Source organism: Protopterus annectens, chromosome 7.part0 (genome assembly GCF_019279795.1).
Source record: "Protopterus annectens isolate FY-2018-M chromosome 7.part0, PAN1.0, whole genome shotgun sequence".
Lineage (NCBI taxonomy): Eukaryota > Metazoa > Chordata > Ceratodontiformes > Protopteridae > Protopterus > Protopterus annectens.
The window spans coordinates 1,955,951,036-1,955,972,567 of record NC_056739.1 but is presented as its reverse complement, the minus strand read 5'-3'; the positions used below and the strand labels follow the sequence as shown (position 1 = coordinate 1,955,972,567).

General features: G+C 42.1%; 1 protein-coding gene across 3 annotated transcripts in view; it reads left to right on the top strand.

Moving 5' to 3' along the window:
• CHD2 (chromodomain helicase DNA binding protein 2) overlaps window positions 1-21,532 on the top strand; it is a 3,702,317-nt gene that overhangs the window by 3,382,498 nt on the left and 298,287 nt on the right. For all 3 annotated transcript variants that reach the window (XM_044078379.1, XM_044078380.1, XM_044078378.1), the window contains one exon: window positions 2,996-3,133. In XM_044078379.1, the coding sequence (XP_043934314.1) occupies window positions 2,996-3,133 (138 nt within the window). The remainder of the gene's footprint in view (window positions 1-2,995; window positions 3,134-21,532) is intronic.

Here is a 21,532-nt window from a genome sequence, read left to right as displayed (position 1 = left end):
ACTGGAACAGTGAATACACTCCAACATCTACATTTATGGTAAGTGTACACAACTGTACTTTACCCTTCCTCCAGCCCCCTGACTTTTATTGACTTATACCTCTATTCTTGCTTACTGTTTTTAAAGCTTTCTGGTGTATTTGCTTTTTTTGTTGGAGGTGTAACCTTATGCATATAATTTCTGCTCATTATGGGGGCACCTGACATCTGGGGCAAGAAAAACTGATGTAATGGCATCGGCTGCATGCTTTTATACCCCTGACTACCTGACGTCATGGAAGATGAGACCGCAACCAACGCAGGACCCAAGACTTTGATAATCAGGCCGACTGAGGGCTACCTGCAAGCAGATAACCCAAATGTAATAACTGCAACAGTGAATACACTCGAACATCTACATTTATGGTAATTGTACACAACTGTACTTTTAATTAATAGTGTTAAACGTGTTCTTGCAGACCCACTCCTTTAAACTGTCTAATCTAAGTTTTGTGTCAGATCTGTGGCACAGTCCATTATTGATACCCATAAATAATGATGGTTTTATAGCCAGCCTAGGTAATTACAAACTTATCTGTCTTACAAGCCTTGTCTGCAGAGCCATGGAATGTATTGTAACTGATCTAATAATTTACAGTAACAAGAAACTTGTTAGACTTGACTCCCAAACAGTTTGGTTTATTTGAAGGTTAGAATCCTGTCTGATGAATCAGGTAAAGTTCTTCAGAGGGGTTACTGAGGCTTCATACAATGGCCATGAGGCACATATCTATTCCTGGTTAAAGCCTTCAACACCATTCTCCATGCTGACATTGTACACAAGTCAAGTGCTTTAAAAATTGACATGTGGTAAGATGGATAATAAATTTGCGAAAAGACAGAAGCCACACAGTGTGAATCGCAGGAGCCTCATATAATTTGAAAGTGACCAGCTTTGTCCATCAGACTAGTTCCTGGGACCTCTCTTTTTTGGCACTTACTTCTTAGAACTTCTGGCAGAGAGCCAAGACATGACTAATAATGTTTGCAGACACTTGCAGAATGGAGGGTGGTGTTAAGTTACTTTCTGAGACCCATGCCCTCTGGAATGAATTTTCTTAGTGAACTTTTGGTATACTAAAAATAGCCTCAAACTAAATACTAAAATTGTATTATCATTTTTGGTAGACAACTCCTCCCCTCATCATACTGTATAGACAATACACCAGTAAAGAATATAAAATGTAGTCAGGGACATAAGAAATTGGGTTAATAATTCCTTCTTTTTTTGACCATTGTGTGACAGTAGTTGTCAGGAAATCCTTTTATTTAGCACAGCTAATTGCGAAAGGATTATTATCAAGGTCTAAGGAGGTAATCATTCCTTTATACTAGGCATTTTTAAAATCGATTAACGAGTACAGTACCCCTTCATTATGAATCTCACTAGACATCAGGCATTTTGGAAGGCCCCAAATATTCCTATCCAAATTTAGCACAGCTAATTGCCAAGCTCTGTTGAGATAATCAAGGCCAATTATCAGTGCAGCATCTCTTCAAGAAGAATTGCACTAGACATGTTAAGCATTTTGGAAGACCACAAAGCTTCCTAATTGAAAAGATCATGTGTAAAGTTCCTGAACTATCAAAAGAGTCTGGAAGCTGTGTCCATTTTGAAGAGAGATCTGAGTCTTACTTAACATAGCATTAAAGACCAGGTTGTCCCAGACCTCCTTTATCTCAAGTTCAGTGGCTCAACCAGCACTAGAACCAGGAACCTAAATCTTAATCATTAGATAAAACATAATAGAAATGCAGGTTTTTAAATCTACACCCCTAAAAAACACCTTGAAATAAATTACCCCTTCATGTTAAGCAGTGCGACTGTCTATTTTTAAACATAGCTAAACATAGCCTTAGATGACTGTATGGGTGTTTACAGTTTTATTTCTGGATTGGCTGGTGTGTCCCCCCTGGACAAAGGAAGGGCAGCCTGAGGGAAGGTACTAGCAAAAGTGTAAATGGTTACAAGACTCTGAATCTTTGAATGATGTCATGGTTTTATCATAGTGATTTTTCTTCTCTTTAATCCAGTGTCTCTAATACAGTATATAAAGAAAAGCTGGTTACTCTCATTTTCCTGTGTGTACCTTTTCATGAAGTTTATCTGAACATCATTTTTATTTTCTCTGAAATATTGCATTGCTTCCTCTTAGTATTTTTCACAGCATTTTCTGCTTTGCGTATACAAACTGGCAAGTTAAAACAGAGTCATTAGGTATGGATTTTTGTTGCAGTAATGTATGTAGAAAACCAGTAAGATTTTTGAACTTGGTACAGACTGCAGTAATGTCTAATCTAAGACAGTCTGCAAATTCAGTGTTTTAAGTGTGAGCTGTTGATCACAGCTGACAGTCTTCACATAGGTTTTAGAAAAGGGCAGTTTGTAATAGCATTTCTGAACCCGAACAAGAACATGTATGTTAGCAGCTGTAATAAGCTGAGCATTAGATGTATAGAAAAAAAGATTCCATTGAAGTTATGGCTGCTTACCAGATCAGAAGGAGTCTGAGACAGAACAGGTGGCATTCTATCCAGTCTTAGTAATAGGCAGTAGGAAGTCACTGTAATATGTATTGTATATAACTGGAAGGACAGAACCATTGGAAATATTTTGCTTCCCTGATATGTCATTTAAACAAGCGTATGTGATGGGTTGTTAAAGCTGGCACTGTTAGAAAATAAATTAGCCAGCTTACCAACTCCATTAACCCACTGTGAGTTATTATAAATTAAGAAGAAATACCTTAGTGGTTTGGGTAGATTTTTACCGCAAAAAAAAAAAAAAAAAAGAGATAAAGGTAAGAGTTTTTAATTACATTTGTCTTTTTTAGAACTACTGCATAGCTGTGCTGATTTTTTTTTTCTGAATTGCCATCTGAGATGTGGCAAATATATTTGCAAATGTATAAGTGTAACATACTGTAAAAGTGTATTTGTTTAATTGTGGCTGTTAGGAGGATGTATCTGAAAAAATCCCAGAGAAGAAAAAAATAAAGAAGAAAGATAATAAAGAGGCCAAAGAAAAGCCTGCAGATGTCAAGAAAGAGAAAGATGCTGATGGCGAGAAGAAAAAAAAAGAAAAGAAAGAGAAGGTAATGACTGTATTATAATTTCATTTATTTGCTTTTGCATGCTTGTTATACTATGTGCCCTAGTTTTTGAGCCAAGACTGGTTTAACTTGCTTGTTGTTGTTCTTTTGGCTTTTCCCAGTTAGGGGTTGCCACAACGGAACTCCGGTCCACTAATGATTGGCTGTAGATTTTTTTTTACAGTGCCGAGGTGCCAGTCCGACACCCAACCTTCAACGAAGACACGCCCATTCCACGCATGTGTGTCTTTGTTAAATTGCACCTGTAATCTTTTTTTTTACATTTGTCATCTTATTCTTCACACAAAATCTGCAATATTTTGTTATTTGACACATTTTGACCAAATGCTTTAAACTATTTACATATTCGAGTAAATGTTACAAAGGACTGCAACATTTTTAACAGAATGTTGTAGTAAATGGTAAGGAGAGTCAGAGTATGTCATTTTTCAAATGTTTAATTATAGGTCTGGTTTCATCATTCAGACTGTCTTAAAGCTTGGCATGAATCCTGAGTTAATATGGGCAGTCAGGGAACATTTTTATTGATAAAATTAAACAGTAGATGTGCAAAGAGGTGAAATGTCCCATTTGTGTAGAAGAGGCAGTGAAGAGTTTTGTTTTGTATGACTGAGTTTACATGCTATTAATGGTTCAGCTTAAATGTTAATTTAAATATATGAGAATTTAAATTATTTGGTAGTTTAACATTTTGAATTCATAGGTTCATAGATGTATACTAGGTTAATGACCATAAGGACCATTTTAAGTCTAGCCATGCATACCAGATCTCTTAGCAATTTCTGGTACCCTTGATAAGTGTAAGCAGGGGCTTGGGAGGTGAAACCTTTGCAAGCATGTGTGTAGGAGATGAATCATATACCGACTGCCTATGTCTGTTAGAGACATAGATGCCAAACCAGGGATGAATTACCAATTCCCCATCCAGTTCTCCAAGTAACATTTGAATTTGGTTAGGGAGGAACTCTGCTTTATATGGAGGGGGAACCCATTCCAAAGGAGTAGTAGTTTCTGGGATACATACCTGCCTGTCCATCAGGTCCTATTTAAGTCACAGGCAAGTTTTTTTCTGTGATAAAATTAAACAGTAGATGAGTAAAGGAATGAAAAGGTCCTCATTCATTTAGAATAGACAGCTACAACAACATGTTGTTCTCTGTGGCTGAGTTTCCATGCTATTAATTGTTCAATAATTCAATGCATGTCTAAGTGATGCAAGTAAATGCTTGTGAAATGTAATGAAACACACATCTGTACCTTTAAGAGTGATGATTTTTTTTCACTTTTTGATTGATAAATGTATTTTGCAGCTAAACTGGCACAAGTAGGTAGGTTTCCATGGTAATTAATTTGACACAAAGTACTTGAATAAATTACTAATATGTGTATATTGTATTGTATTATGATATTTAAGAGGCCTTGAAGAGGTACTGTGTGAAGCTTTGCTGCATTACATCTAAGGAAAACTCAGAAGCACTTGCACATGCCAGCTCTCGTCTACCTAGTTACCTTTACAGCTGATTTTCGCTGCAGTATACATTATATCAATCTGTTACTCGGTAGTGAAGTTGGGTATTGAAGCCTGCAGTTTTTGTAAAATGTTTCCACACTATTTGTTCCAGAAGGTTTCAAGTGGTCCTGTTTATATCCATTTTCTTTGTTTCGTTTTTTTGTTTTTTTTTACAGTAAAACTATAACATAAAACTGTGCTTGTATGTGCAGATGTCTTTCTATTCTCATGTTGCACTATTCATAACAGTAGGGAGGTCGATGCATGCAGCACCACACATCCGGACAATATACCAACGTCTTTGGATAAGGGATACATGTGACGTTGCATGTCAGAGCCATAAACCGATGTCGGCTATATATGTGACGTCTGCACATACCCAATGTAGAACTTTTCTGCCACAGTGATCTATAGACTTCTGATCGCCAGCTCGTGGAATCCAGTTGTTTGATTGCCTTCGGCTGTCCGCATTTCAAGCTAAGTACCCATCTGATGTTAATCTTCATTCATTCATTCATTACTGATGGGTGCCGGTTCTGTCCTCGGAACTGAGTCTGCCTTTATAATAAGCTCACATCAGCCAAAAAACCTCTCGAGCTAAGCTTACCCACAGTGCCCCTCTCTCTGTTACTTATTTGCCACGTAGATATCAAGACGTGTCAAGCCAGCTCTCAGCTAAGTCATTTAGAATTACTTACTTCAAAAACTTTTTTTTGAGTTTTTCTAGTTTAACTATAATAATTTGCCTTTATTTTTATTAGTCACTAGTGTCTTTATACTTGTTTGAGTGCCTCTTTCCGTTTTCTTACCAAATTTGGTATTCTTCATACCATCGCTGGTACAGGCCTTTTCTTTTCCTCAATCTCTTTTACCTTTTGAGGTTATTGATTGAAATATTGATTTCTTTCTATTTTCCTGTTCTCATTTGTTGACTGGCATTTACAGTTGATGTCCTTCAAGGATGCATCTGCAGTCCTTACAAATGGGTTGTCCTGTCGTCAGGCAGCCCTTCGGTCGGCCGGATTCTAAAGTCTGGGTCTGGCCTCGACTGGTGTCGCACTTCACCCGACGTCACAGCTGCAGTTATTCGGGTATAAAGGCATCAGCCGACGCCATTTTCCTCCGTCTTTCTTGACGCGTGGCGCCCGAAGCAGAAGCTGTTCGCAAGTGCCAGTCGGTCAGAACCAGAGATTACTACTACCGAATACTTCTACTACTACCGAAGACTTCTAAAAAGCTAAGTACCCCGTTGGGGACTCTTTCTTGCCTCAGCCGATGTCAGTAAACTGGCATTACATCACAAGAGACAAGTGGATTTTGCAGACAGTAGACCAAGGTTGCAGGTTTCACTTCCATACTCTACCAAGGAAGAGAGGAATGCCAAACCTACCTCCAAATCAAAAGGCAGAAGCTCTAAAACAAATATCTCAATTATTAAAAATGAGAGCTGTGGAAAAGGTACCAGCTATGGAGCAAGGACAGGGATTTTACTCCAGACTCTTCCTGGTACCAAGAAAAGAATGCAAATGGAGACCTATTCTCGACCTGTCTGCCTTAAACACATTCATCATTGTTCCAAAATTCAAAATGCTGACCCTACAGCAGCTTCTTCCCATGCTGGGCAAGGAGTCTTGGCTGGTAACTCTAGATCTGAAGGAGGCATACCTGCACGTCCCCATACGACCAAATTGCAGAAGATACCTCAGATTTCTTGCAGGATCAGAGCATTATCAATTCTCAGCATTGCCCTTTGGCTTATCTACTGTGCCCAGAGTGTTCACGAAATGCCTGGCATCAGTAATTGCTCATTGCAGGCTCCAGGGAATCCAAATCTACCCTTACCTGGACGACTGCCTGATACAAGCGGACAACAAAATCAAGTTAGCAGAAGACTTGCAAAGGGTCATTTACCTACTACAAGCCCTGGGATACACAGTCAATATAAACAAGTCAAGGCTGATACCATCCCAAAGGATAACCTTCTTGGGTGCAGAGCTGGACACATCGAAACAAATGGCATTCCTAACAGTAGAAAAACAGGAACAACTCCCTCTATACTTCTTGGCATTAACAAAGCAGAACCATCTAACAGCAAGAAAAGTCCTGCAAGCCTTGGGTTTCATGGCATCCTGCATAATATTGGTTCCACATGCCAGACTGCATATGAGAAAGTTACAGTGGTACCTAAGGAATTTATGGTCTCAGCACAAGCACAGCCTAGAAACCCAAATTCCAATAATTCCATGCCTGAAGCAAGAATTCCAATGGTGGGCTCAGGCCTGTCAATCAAACAAAGGATTGCCCTTCCACAGCACTCAACCAAGCCAAACCATCACCACGGACGCCTCAGACCTCGGTTGGGGGGCCCACATGCTGGACAAGTGCATACAAGGCTTATGGACTCAAGACCAGCTGCACCTACACATAAATCAAAAGGAAATGCTGGCAGTAAAACTGGCAATTCAGACATTCAGACCATTTCTTCGACAAGGTCAACTGTTAAGGACAGACAACACCACAATTATGTGGTACATCAACAAACAGGGAGGCACTCATTCGTACCCTCTATGCCGGATGGCAATGGACCTCTGGAATGTGGCCCTGAGTTACAACGTTCAGTTACAAGCAGTCTTTGTACCAGGAAAAGAAAACATTCTAGCAGACATACTAAGCAGGACTACCACGGATGCCCACGAATGGATGCTGCATCCGGACATCTTCAAAACCATTACAAGAAAATGGGGACTCCCACAAATAGACTTATTTGCATCCCCACGCAATCACCAACTAAAGAAATTCTGCACAAGGACGTACCACCCACTTGCTTGGAAGGTGGACTCCTATCTTTCAGTTGGAAAAACCTGACAGCATATGCATTCCCACCACTTCCTTTGATGCACAAGGTGCTATTGAAGATCAAAGAGGACCGTCCAAGGATCATCCTGATAGCTCCAGACTGGCCAAGACAACATTGGTACCCATTACTGAGGAGCATGTCTCGGGAACAAATATGGCACCTACCCCTTGTTCCCTTGCTGTTAACACAGAACAACTACAACACCCTGCATCCAAACCTGAAAACACTGCAGCTAACTGCCTGGAACATTGCATAAGAACAAATAACCCAAATTTATCCCAAAGGGTTAAAGACATTATCTTGGAGTCTCGCAGACCCTCAATAAGGAAAAATTATTCAGCAAAATGGAAAAGATATTCCATTTGGAGTACTGAAAAAGGAGAGAATGTGTCACTGGTAAACATAGCCAACATCCTGGAATACTTGGCAGAGCTTTTCCACAAAGGACTGTCCTATTCTTCCATTAAGATTAATGCATCAGCTATTTCAGCAGAATACGACTTGGATCCTCCAGTCTTCTCACATCCTCTGCTCAGGCAGTTTCTGAGAGGAATTAAAAATGTAAAACCTCCTAGGAAGCCACCATTGCCAGCATGGGACTTGAACTTTGTACTAGAAAAATTGACACTCCCTCCATTTGAACCAGCAGCAACAGCAGAATTACAATACTTATCATAGAAAACTGCTTTCCTACTGGCAATCACTTGAGCAAGAAGGGTATCTGAGCTACAGGCATTAATGGCAGTACAGCCCTTCCTGATCTTCCATCAAGATAGAGTGTCCATGAGAACAAATCCTACTTTTATGCCTAAGGTGGTCTCCAAAGTATCTCTGAATCAGGCTGTCCACTTACCTACATTCTTCCCCAACCCACAGAACAGGGGAGAAAGACTGCTGCATACCTTGGATGTGCATAGACAATTACGCTACTACCTGGACAGGACCAAGAGCAATAGAAAAACTGACCAGCTACTGGTAGCATATGCAACAGGAATGGAAGGAAAAGCAATTTCAAAACAGACAATCTCTAAGTGGATAGGAAATTGCATTAGATTTTGTTACTCCTACCATGGGAAGAAAACTCCAGAAAACATCAGGCCTCACTCTACAAGGGCTACAGCCACTTCCACAGCTTTTCTTCGAGGAGTGGCTACCAAAGACATTTTAGAGGCTGCTACTTGGAGCTCCGTGCATACATTTGCCAAGCATTATAATTTATCTTTATACTCTAGATCCCGAGCAGGTTTTGCCACTGCTGTTTTGCAAGGGATCTTAACTACACCATAATTTCATTTCTCCTCCTCCCCCAGTTTGGCTATGGTATTCTACCCATTTGTAAGGACTGCAGATGCATCCTTGAAGGACATAGTACAGTTTTGTACCTACCATAAATGTAGATGTCCGATAGGAATGCATCTGCAGTCAGGATTACCCACCTTCCTTCCCCTCTGTGGTACTCCTAGGGTATTTGCCCATCTTGTAGCTAGCTGGGGGAATCTATTATGGTGTATTTGTTTGTATATATATATATATATATATATATATATATATGTACATACATGCTTATTTTTTGATTTGCTCTCTACTATTTGGAATCATTTGCATTTATCCAAATTTAGCCTTCCTAGAGGGCACCTGGCATCTGGGGCAAGAAACACTGAGGAAAATGGCGTCGGCTGATGCCTTTATACCCGAATAACTGCAGCTGTGACGTCGGGTGAAGTGCGACACCAGCCGAGGCCAGACCCAGACTTTGGAATCCGGCCGACCGAAGGGCTGCCTGACGACAGGACAACCCATTTGTAAGGACTGCAGATGCATTCCTATCGGACATCTACATTTATGGTAGGTACAAAACTGTACTTTTCCTCTCTTGTTTTTTGGTGTTATACTGCTGTTAGATAACCTTGTTCCACTATGGCTGATGAAAAGGTAACAATGGGATTCAAACAGTGCGACCTATGAAGTGTGATTCTCAAACAATCTGGAAATATATCGCTGATTGATAAGTATATCTCTTAGCATTTTAACCTTTCAGGAGTTCTGCATTGTCTTAATTTTGCCTGACTGAATTATTTTATATATTTTCTGGAATTGTTTTATGTTTATCTGTCCTGAAACTGTTTTCCCCTCCCCCACCCTATTCTTGTAGTGTTGTTATAGTTGGTGGCTTTGCAGTTGCCCACCCCCACTGTAAATTTGATCTGGGACACCCCTTCCAGTCTGGTGGTCACTCTACTTAATACAGCGAGAACATTTGAGAAGGCCAACCCAGTTAGGTTCTTAACCTTGAATTTTTCTTGTGCTCCTCCTTCCTCTCTCCTTGCACTTTACTATACAAAATGCACTTTATTTTGCTTTTGCCTCTTCTTAAAAGTACTCAATTGTATTCATTCTGCTGCATAGTAACCTGATTAAATTGTAACTGTTATTCTAAGCCTTTTGGTTAAGCGCTTGGGTTTTGGACCAATTGTTTTACATTAAGAATGTTTGTGGTCTGCACTGTTGTGGCAGGACAGGTAGCTTACATCCTTCTAAGTTGGGAGTTGCTGATTGAAGGTTTAGTGTCTGTTATTCTAAAAGTGTATTAGTTTTGGTTTAAGCACTTGGGCTTCGGGCCAGTTATTTTACATTAAGAATGTGTGGTCTGCACTCTTGTGGGAGGAGATGGTAGATTCTGCCCTTCTGAGCTAGGAGTTTCTGGTTAAAGGCTTGTTTTGCCTGCTTATTTGAACTGTTTCTTTCTGAAATTGGTATGCCTTGTTTGCTGTAGCATAGATTAAATTCAGACCTGCTGAATCTAGGTTTGTTTGTATAACTTGAGCACTAATCCAGACCATCTTTTTTTGAAGAAGGTTCCCCTGCACCCTAATGGCAGGGGTGTGCAGTTAGAACTTGTCTGATCGAAGATTCCTGGAACGGAGCTCAGTTTTTAACTTTTTATTAGTTAATTGGTTTAAATCAGTTTACTCATTTGCCACTGTTATAGTAAAAAAAGAAATTACACTTTATGCATCACCGCCTAGCTAGGGTTAAAGTATTCCCGGCGCCATAACGTCTGCTCTTCAAATTTTCCCTTAGAACTAGCCAGTTTTTTTAAGTTTTAGCACTCAAATCTGTTTTTTTTTTTGTGAGCTCAGCACTTGTTCAGAACTCGTAAACACTAAATAAGCTACAAATTACTACAGCACTCAACTTTCCTCAATTGTCTAGGGGGAAACAGTTTTTAGTACTTAATAAATAAGTACCTATCCAGGCATGTCTAAGGGTCATCTCCCAGTGTTTTCTCCTGTCTACCTGATGAATCTGTGCATCTTGGGGCAATGCAGCAATTGCTCCTCCTACCACCCAACACTACAGCCTATGAGAGATGCACTTATATAGCCAAACTGGAAGCAAAGCTCTCTTCACCCAAGACTGGACTAGATAGTCAAGAGGAGAAGGTAAATCCTTGCACCACACCACACTCATCACATAGTCCCTCAAAACCTACACCACCAAAACACACACACACACACACACACACACACACACACACAGCAACACAAAACACACACCTACATTCGCAGAGGCTCTCAATAAAAATCTGCTTGAGCAACAGAGACCTCCAAAGCAGAAATACAAGTAGCCTCCACCCCGCCAACACAACCCAAATGACACATAGCTCATAAACTCAGTGTGCCACTCAACCACAGCCCATAAGGCATAGCAATGTACCCAACACTCTAGTCATAGGTGACTCAGTAGTCAGGCACACTGGTGTTCCACTCACCAGGCTAAACAAGGAGAAAGTTACTGTCAGCTGACTGTCAGGTGCCAGGGTTCACCACATAACACATGCACTAGGGTCACTCCACAAGAAGTACAAATATGACTCTGTCATTGTCCATGTTGGTGTGAATGACCCGAGACGTACCTCCCTGGACTACATGAAGAGACATGGAGGAGCTGTCCGATTTTGTAGGCCAGGCAGGTATGACCCTAGCCCTGAGTGGCATCCTGCCATCACTCAAAATGATACCACAGTACAAGGACAAAATGACTTCAACAATTAGCTAAGCTTCTGGTGTCATTCTAAGGGGATCCAGTATCTGTCTGCCTGGGATGACATGATCGACAGACCACGATGCTTTGCCAGAGATGGCCTGCACCTGTCACCCTTGGGATTCCGGATATTGGCTAAAGATCTTGCCACCCCTATAGTGCCTTTTTTAGGCAAGGTTCAAATGACAATTTCACCACCGTAACGGGTACAAGCAAGCAAAATCTGAGGGTAATGCTGCTCAATGCTAGAAGTCTAAACCTTATGGAGTCAACATTCTCACAGCCTGGAAACTCTGATTCCTATCATTCCTTGCCTACAATGAGTTCCTTGGGTGGGCAGAAGCCTGTCACCAGAACAAGAGACTGTCCTTCACTCAACCCCCAGCCATCCAGACCTTGACTACAGACACCTCGGACTTACGCTTGGGGAACCCACATGGCAGGGCGATGCATTCAGGGCATATGGAGCCCAATTCAAATGCACCTACACATCAACCAGAAAGAAATGCTAGCTGTACAGAATGCTCTGACAGCCTTCAAGGACTATCTTCATCCAGGAGAACTACTGATAAAGATGGACAATACCACAGTAATGTGGTACATAAACAAGCAGGGGGTCACCCACTCCTACCCCCTTTGCAGACTAGCCATGGATTTGTGGAACACAGCTTTGACTTACCGAATACGTCTGCAAGTTCAATTCCTGCCAGGAAGGCAGAATACTTTGGCAGATGACCTAAGCAGAAATCTCATGGACCCAGATGAATGAAAACTGGTTTCAAAAGTCTTCAACATGTTGATACGGAAATGGGGGAGCCCGGACATAGATCTTTTTGCCTCTCCCCACAACTACCAGTTAAACAAATACTGCACGAGAATGCCACACAAGAAAGTATGGAAAGTGGATGCTCTACCCTTCAGCTGGAAAAACCTTTAGGTCTATGCCTTTCCTCCTCTGCCTCTGCTCTCCAAGGTTTTAATAAAAGTCAGACAAGAAAAAACAAAAATGATTGATTGCTCCAGACTGGCCACGCCAACATTGGTACCCACTCCTAAGGAATATGTCTCAACTTCCCCCATGGTACTTGCCTCAGACTCTTCATCTATTATCTCAGCAGAACTATCATATTCTGCACACACAGCTCCAAACTCTGAATCTGGCAGCATGGTTACTCAACTAGTGTCACATCTCACATCCCTCAGTAAACCCTTGATGGATGTCATCTTGGAGGCCAGGAGGCCCAGCACTAGAAAATCTTATGCAGATAAATGGAAGAGATTCTGTGCTGGAACCAAGCACAAGGAATAGATTCAACAATGCCCAATATTCCTCATATTTTACAATACTTGACTGAGATGCTTCACAAGGGCCTTTCTTTTTCCTCTATTAAAATCCATGCCTCTGCCATTTTGGCTCATTATAATACAGAGCCTCCTCTCTTTTCTCATCCACTGCTAAAGCAGTACCTCAGAGGGGCCAAAAGTTTAAGGCCACCTAGGAGAGCACCGACTCCTGCATGGGACCTCAATTTTGTGCTGGAGAAACTTACTCTGCCACCTTTTGAACCAGCTGCAACTGCAGACATCAGATTTCTCTCCTGGAAAACAGCCTTCCTTTTAGCAGTAACTTCAGCCAGAAGGCTCTCAGAACTACAGGCCCTCATGGCAGTGGAGCCTTTTATTATCTTTTATCCAGACAGAGTGGCCCTCAGGACCAATCCCTGCTTTAAGCCTAAGGTGGTATCCAGTGTGGCTCTTAACCAGACCATTCATTTACCAACCTTTTTCCCAAATCCACAAAACAAAGGGGAACGGATTCTGCATTCACTGGATGTACACAGGCAACTAAGATTCTACTTAAACAGGCCAAAATCTCTAAAAGTCTGAGCAACTACTGGTGGCATTTGCTGCAGGGTCAAAGGGGAAGGTCATCTCAAAGCAGACTATTTCCAAATGGATAAGCCATTGTGTCCATTTTTGCTACATGCACCATGGTAAACCTGTCCCCAAGGGGGTCAGATCCCACTCAACCAGGGCCACATCTACTTCTGCAGCCTTTCTCAGAGGGGTCCCTACCAAGGACATCTTAGAAGCAGCTACATGGAGCTCTGTCCATACTTTCACTAAGCATTACCATTTACCTCTCTTTTCTAAATTCAGGACAGGCTTTGCCACTCCTGTCCTGCAGGGCCTTTTAGCCTCCCCTAATGCTATATAAGTCCATCCTCACTTCCATAGCTTTGGGATTCTACCCAAATGTAATGAATGCAACAGTGAAGCACGAAGAACATAGTACAGTTGTGTACACTTACCATAAATGTAGATGTTCGAGTGTTCACTGTTACAGTCAGGGTTACCCTCCCACCAGCCCCCTTTTCTTCTTTATTAGTGTACCTCTTCTTTCCTTCTATAAGCTCAAAGCGTTTTTGGTGTATTTGCTTCTTTTGAAGGGAAAAAGTTTTGGTGGTTTAAATTACATGCATATTTTTATACATTTACTTACATATGTATATTGCTGCTCCCCTCTGGGGGGGGGGACCTGACATCTGAGGCAAGAAAAACTGATTAAAATGCCGTCGGCTGCATGTTTTATACCCCTGACGACCTGACGTCATGGAAGAGGAGCCAGCAACCGACCAAGGACCCAAGACTTTGTTATTCAGGCCGACTGAGGACAACCTGCCAGCGGATTACCCAAATGCAATGACTGCAACAGCGAACACTTGAATATCTACATTTACGGTAAGTGTGCACAACTCTATTTTCCCTGATAGGGTGGGTGGGGGGCACTTCCAGGGAAAGACAGTCCAAGGCACTTGGTCCCCTCTGGAGGCCAATCTACATATCAATGTTCTAGAACCGAGGGTGGTGCTTCTAGCATTGCAAGCATTTCAGTTTGTCCTTCTAGCATTGCAAGCATTTCAATCTGTCCTCCCATCAGGTACAATTGCTATCAAGTCCGACAACATGTTGGTGGTGTGGTGTATCAACAAACAAAGGGGAACCAGTTCCTACCCGTTGTGTCGAGAGGCCGTGAGAATTTGGCAATGGGTGATAGCTTCCAAATGCTTTCTGATAGCAATGCACATTACCGGAGATTCTAACTTTATTGCAGACAAACTGAGCAGATGCATCCTTCTACCTCTTGAGTGGTCCCTCAATACAACCATAGTGGTGAAGATCTTCAGCCGCTGGGGCCAGCTTTGCTGTGACCTATTCACCTCTCCAGCAAATCACAAATGCACCAGCTACTGTTCTCTAATCCTCCCACAGAGGGAGTCCCCGTGGGACGCTCTAATACACGATTGGTCCACAGGGCTTCTTTATGCTTTCCCTCCCCTTCCCCTGATCCCACAGTTTCTAAAGAAGGCCCTTTGGTTGAGAAGCAGAGTAATCCTCACCCTACTTGACCCCAAGTTTTGTTTCCTTTCCTTTGGTTTCACCTAGTACAACAACCATGGATTCTGAATCCAACTCTAGAATTACTGTCGGACCCGCAGGAGTTGACACATCCAAACATATCCATTCTCTAGCTGACAACTTGGTATCTCCACTTCCAGTAAACACCAGACAGAAAGATCCATCCTCCCCTGTTCATAACATTCTTCTGGGTTTACACAAACCATCCACCAGGAAACTTTATCTCAACAAGTGGAGGAGATTTACCACTTGGTATCAGCAGAGAGGACTAGACCCCTCCTCACACCTGGCTGCTATTTCAGATTTCTCCAGTGGCTTTCGACATTTAGCCTTCATTTCCCACCGTCTCTGTAAAACCTTTTTGAAAGGTGTCTTGCACATTAGACGTCCGTTCAAAGAACCACTCGAACCTTGGAATTTGACAATTGTTCTGCAGTCATTGACTCAATCCCCTTTCAAACCTGCTGCTACTTGCAACATAAAATTTTTATTCTGGAAATCCCTATTCTTGGTAGCTATTACCTCAGCAAGATTAATTTTTGAACTATGAGCCTTATGCATAAAACGTCCCTTCATGGTCTTTCATAAGGACAGAGTCTCACTCCAGACTAATCCTTCCTTTTTCCCCAAAGTTGTTTCAGAATTGAGCACTAATCAAACAATCGACCTTTTGCCCCCCCCCCCCCCCAATTTTTCTAATTGGATGTTCATAGACGATTATGTTTCTTTTTAGACAGATCTGAATCACTACGAATATCTGACCATTTATTTGTTTCCTATTCAGGATCAAATTTGGGAAAATCTGTTTCTAAGGTGACTCATCCTAAATGGTTGTGGAATTGTAAATGCTTCACATACCAACAAAACAAAATTCCTCTACCAACTAAAGTCAAGACACATTCACCCAGATCATTGGCAACATCTGTTGCCTTTAATTCTAGGGCCTCCATGGATGATATCTGTGCAGCAGCTACACGAGCTACTCTTCATACCTTTATCATTCATTACAAATTGGACTTGATCTGCAGGGGGAGAGCATCTATTGGTTCAATGCTGCTCAGGAACATCCTTCCATAGGGCCGCCGAGGACATAATGTAGCTAGGGACTCTGTCCCGTCAGTAATGAATGAAGATTAACATCAGATAATGAATTTATGTTCTTACCATAACGTTCCATCTGTGTTGTTGATCTTCATTCATTCATTACATTCCACCCTACTTCCCCCCCTCCTATGGCTCCTGGAGGTTCGGATTTTGTCCATATCCTATTTTTAGGGAATTTGCTCAGAAAAAGCCTCCACTTTTTATCTCTTACGAGCAAACTTGATCTGAAGTAACAGAGATAGGGGCACTATGGGTAAGCTTAGCTCGAGAGTTTTTTTGGCTGGCGAGAGCTTGTTATAAAGGCCACTCGGTTCTAAGGATGAAACCAACATGCATCAGTAATGAATGAATGAAGATCAAGAACACAGATGGAACGTTATGGTAAGAACATAACTTCTTTTTTGGGGATTTTTGATTAAAACTTTTTTCTTGTATTCCAGACATACATGTCAGCTAGGAAGGAAAAGTGTGCTTGTGGAAGACCGATTCCACACAAGGACACACACAAGTGTTTGTTTTGCTTAAGGGCAGGCCACAACTACAAGTCTTGTGACATCTGCCAGTCCTTTGTCCATATAACTTTGAAAAGTCATGTGGCTGCTTTAAATATAAATTTAGAGAATCAGAGGCTCCGACATTTGGCTTTGGGTATGGAGGGGTGAGGTGGGTACCTCCGAGGAGCCCCCTCGGAAAAAGGCCAAAAAAGTTAGGCCCAATCCCCATGCTGCACCTCTGGAGTTTGGTGAGACTTCCGAGGCAGATGATAGCCCAGGGTCTCATCGGACGTCAGATTTACTGTTGGAGCTGGGAAACGTGGTGGAAGCTGGTTCTGCAGAAATTCAGAGAACATCTGCTGAGGTTGTTCAGCCATCGGGCCCTGATGGTGAAGTGGAACTATGGCTCATGGTGTCAGAGGGGCCTAGTACCACTTTACTATCCACCCTGACATCGGCATCCAGATCGACTGTTACTCCTATTTCCTTAAAAAAGAAACAGAAAGAAAAGCACAGAACTTCAGAATTTACACCTGGATGGGAAGCCTTCTCACAGAACTTGTTCAGAGCTTTCCAGGCCCTTCAATCTCAGGTGCCCTAGCCAGTTCAACCCCCCTGTGCAGCCCTTGGAAGAGTCAGAGGAAGAACCCTCTTCCTCAGATGAATCCCTGACTTATAGTTCCCAAATTGAGCCGCCGAAGGACTTTGCTACCCCAGAGAAGGCAACTGTCTTAGCGCTGACTCTCCTGGGGAGGAAGTTTCTTTTGGGGTTACCATTAGATTGATGAGACAGCATTTTAAATGGGAGGTGTATGATGTGTCTAAGACGAAAAAGAGGTATTTTGAATTTCTGCAGATGGACCAACCTTCTCCGTCTGTAGTTCCTCTCTTGACTCCAGCTTTCCAGCATACCTTTCAGGCTGCCTCTCAGGCCCCAGAGTTTCAGCCTCTAGCTGCTAAGCCACCTGATAGATTTTACAAGGTTCCCAAACAGGCACAATTTATTTATTTGCATTTTGTTACCTGGGAAAGTCCATTGGGCCGAAAATGAGCTCATTTTCAATGTAAGCCCGGGGAGAAAAGCTCCATATACAAGTATTACAAAGCTAGTATCAACGAAGTTAACAAGTACAATACATTTTTCAAAAACTTCTAAAACACAGTAACATATAAGCCAGAATAATAGCATCTGAGCAAGATGTTGTAACAAAGCATTGAATGAAATTAAAACAAAGTATTTTGGAGTACATAAGTATAATTTGGAGTGTAGGCATATATGCACTCATAGTTTCATGAGGTGAGAGATAGGAAGAATTTAGAAGAGAGTATCATGTTTAAGAATCCTCCCACAGACCCTGCAGTTATTGCTGTGTCAGCAGATAAATCCTCCAAGCAGTTACCGTCTACTTCTTTGTTCTCATCGGATAAAGATAGCAAGTTCATGGACAGACAGAGGAAGAAAATTTATAATTCTTCCATCCTGGCCATTAGAGCTGTAGTTATCAAACTCACATGGCTAGATTTGTCCTAGATTCCTTGTCAAGGGATAGTGCTCTAATGTCTTATGTGCCAGATTCTCCTACCAAGTCTCAGCTAATTGCCCTGCTCTCTACTGCTTCTCAGGTGACCAGGCTTTCTATCAAGTTCAAGTATGATGCTGTAGAAGCATCATCCAAGTCTGCAGTATCTGGCTCTGTCCTGAGAAAGTATCCCTGGCTGAGACTGCAGCCACTACCCTTGGATTTACAGGACAAATTACTTGATGCACCTTTGGATAATAATGCCCTCTTTGGCACCACTTCAGCTGAGCTCCTTAAATCCCTTCAAGAAAAGGGAAAAGAGCTGCAAAATTTGGAAAATTTGCTTGCCCATTCATAGATACTGCAGGAACTACCTACAAAAGACCAGTTTTGTAAGGAGGCATTCCTCCCACTCTACTGCAGCCCAGTCTAAAGGACAGGGACACCCTAGGAAGCAAACCACTCCAAGGCCCTCCACCACCTCAACCCCTACCTCCTTTCAGAGATAGCCTGACCCAGACAGAGCTCCTCCACTGTGACTCAAATTTCTCGCCCAGATCCACCCCCCCCCCATCCCTCCGTCTAACCCTTTCCCTACCTTCCTGGCAGAAAATCACTTGAGAGACTTGGGTCCTTTCTGTCATGCAAAACAGTTACTTTATGACTTGGTGGGTGCCCCCCCCCCCTTCCAGGGGACCCAGTCAACCTCCATCAAATCAGCTTTACATTTTTCCTCCAATTCTGGATCAGCTCCTATCTCGGGGCACAATAGAATATGTCTCTCGGGATCAGACAGCCAAGGGATTTTATTCCAGAATGTTTATGGTCCCAAGAAAGGATGGTCCTTTGAGACTATTTCTGGATTTGTCCCTCCTTAATCAATATCTCAAGGTCCCTGTGACACCAGGGAAATACTGCCAGTCCAGCTATCTGGAATTTTGTAAATAATTATATGTCACTTGAAAATATTAATATGATTTATAAGGAATTGTGACACTGCCAGCCCAGCTATGTGGAATTTTGTAAATAATCGTATGTCATTTTGAATAGTGATATGATTCATATTCTTGTCCTACAAATGTAAGAGAACTGTATGTTATGTACTGTGCTTCAAGAATGTAACCACAGTGTACCCTACTGGAAAAGAACAGAAATGCATATAAACTATATACCTGTCCAAATGTATGTTTTCATAGTAGAAGCTAGATCATACAGAGTTAACTTGCAAGACTTCAAGAAAAAAGGTTGGAATCAGAATGTTTTACAATCGTGTTATCTCTCAGGAAGCAGACACAATGTCTAGAGCTAGAGGTTTACATATTGTCTTGAAACAGAAATAATTGCTAGGTTTCAAATGTAAAAGCGTTTAATTGTTTTATGATTTCCAGTTCTGAGCAAGCATCTAAGAGTTATGCTTTTTTCACAGAGAAATGTTAAATTTTGTTAAGTTTCTGTTAGCTTGGGAACTGAAGGCAGGTGACATAGTGATGTCATCCAGGCTAACCCAGCAGTAATGTTTTGATATTAATTTGGGAACTCTCTGAGACTGTGCATTTTGTATCTTGTCTTGGATCTAGAAACATTCATTCAGCATTTCACATCTGCATTTGTTTTGCTCTGCAAGTAAGTTTAGGGTACAGTAATTTCTCTTAGATATAGATAGAAATATAGTAAAGATTAGTTTAGATGTTTTCTGTATTTAGTTGAGACTGTCCTGCAATGTTGTTTTAAAATATTTCCTGCGATTGTGAACTCTGCAGTCAGTGTGTTTGAGTATTATTTTGATCTTTTATTTATTATTAAATATATTTAAATCTTTGAATTGTGGCTGATTTGTTTAGGGATATTTAAGCTCTCAGAGTACTTGTGTATGTGTTTGGTGATACTGTACAGGCCAGTCCTAAATACCCTTGAAAGACTTGGTCACACTTACCATTTGGATTGATAGTAACATTACACAGTAAGACTGGGCACCCTTTAGTAAGGGCCTTAAAAGTAGTTAAGTAGTGGCTGGTAGCAGTTGCTACTTCCTTATAGTCTTGGCAGAAGGAGGCATAGCTAGTAAACATGTGCCAACTTTTCCCAGGTGTGCATTTGTATATAAATCAAATCTTAGTGTGTGTCTGTCAGCTACTTGGGCAGGGACACGAAGCACAGGTTGGACAGAGAAGGTGCTGGAGGTCTTAGTTTGAGCACTCACCTGAGATCTTAACCCTATAGCTGTGCCAGTGGAGAGTCTTATGGGGACCTGGAGAAGGAGGCAGAAACCAGCCCTAGACTGTCTGTGATCTCTGTGTGCTCTTAAGGGAAATTGTACTTTACTGTGTGTGTACTTGTCAGCCTCCCAATGTGCATGTCCCTCACTGGAGCTAGTGGTGAGGATTGAGGTTCCTTGATTACTGGGCCAGTGCAGGGGCGTCACAGTGCCTACCTTCGGATGCTCACCGTGCAGCATCTCTTACCTCTTATCCCTCACCAAGCCTTTATGGCATCCCTGGAAATGAAGGATGCTTACCTTCACATCCCCATTCACCCCAACTATAGTAAATTTCTTAATTTCTCAGAGGATTCTTTACATTTTCAGTTTTCTGCATTGCCATTTGGGCTCTCTCTAGCTCCAGGAGTATTCACAAAGTGTCTAGCCCCAGTTATTGCCCATTGCAGAATGCAGGGCATACAAATTTACCCCTACCTGGATGACCTGCTAATCCTGTATCAGGGCTCTCACTCCCTATCCCATCACTTACACATGGTGTGCAGGATCTTGGAGGACCTAGGTTTCACAGTGAATCAACAAAATTCCAAAATGAAACCAAGTCAAGACCTTGTCTTCTTGGGGGTTCAGGATAAAGACGGACATGATGTCAGCCTTTATCCCCTGCCAGAAGGTGGAACCGCTCGCCCACTACTTCCAATCTCTCCTTCCTGTCCCAACCATCTCAGCCAGGGAATTTCTGAGGGTCCTAGTCCACATGGCCTCCTTGATTCCCATACTTCTCTTTGCCAGGCTGCATATGAGGAAATTCCAGTGGGTCTTGAGGAATTTGTGGAGCCAACACACCCATCCTTTGGATGTTACCTTCCCTCTTCTTCCATGGGGTACCCCTGCAGATCCCTTCTGCTACATAACACTTCTACACAGATGCATCAAGTCTGGGTTGGGGAGCCATTCTGGACAGCAACAGCAGCCAGAACAAATTTCAGGGGGAGTGGTCCACCCAGAGAAAAAGGGACCACATCAGTATAAAGGAAATGAGGGCCCTTCTCTTGGCACTCCAGGCCTTCCAGCAGAGTCTGCTGCTAGGCACCTTGAAGGTAATCACAGACAATGTGACTGCTCTGTGGTATGTCAGCAAGCAGGGAAGGGACAAGGTCTTCTCCACTCTGTACCTTGGCAAATCAAATTTGGTCCCTAGCAGTGAAACCTCACAT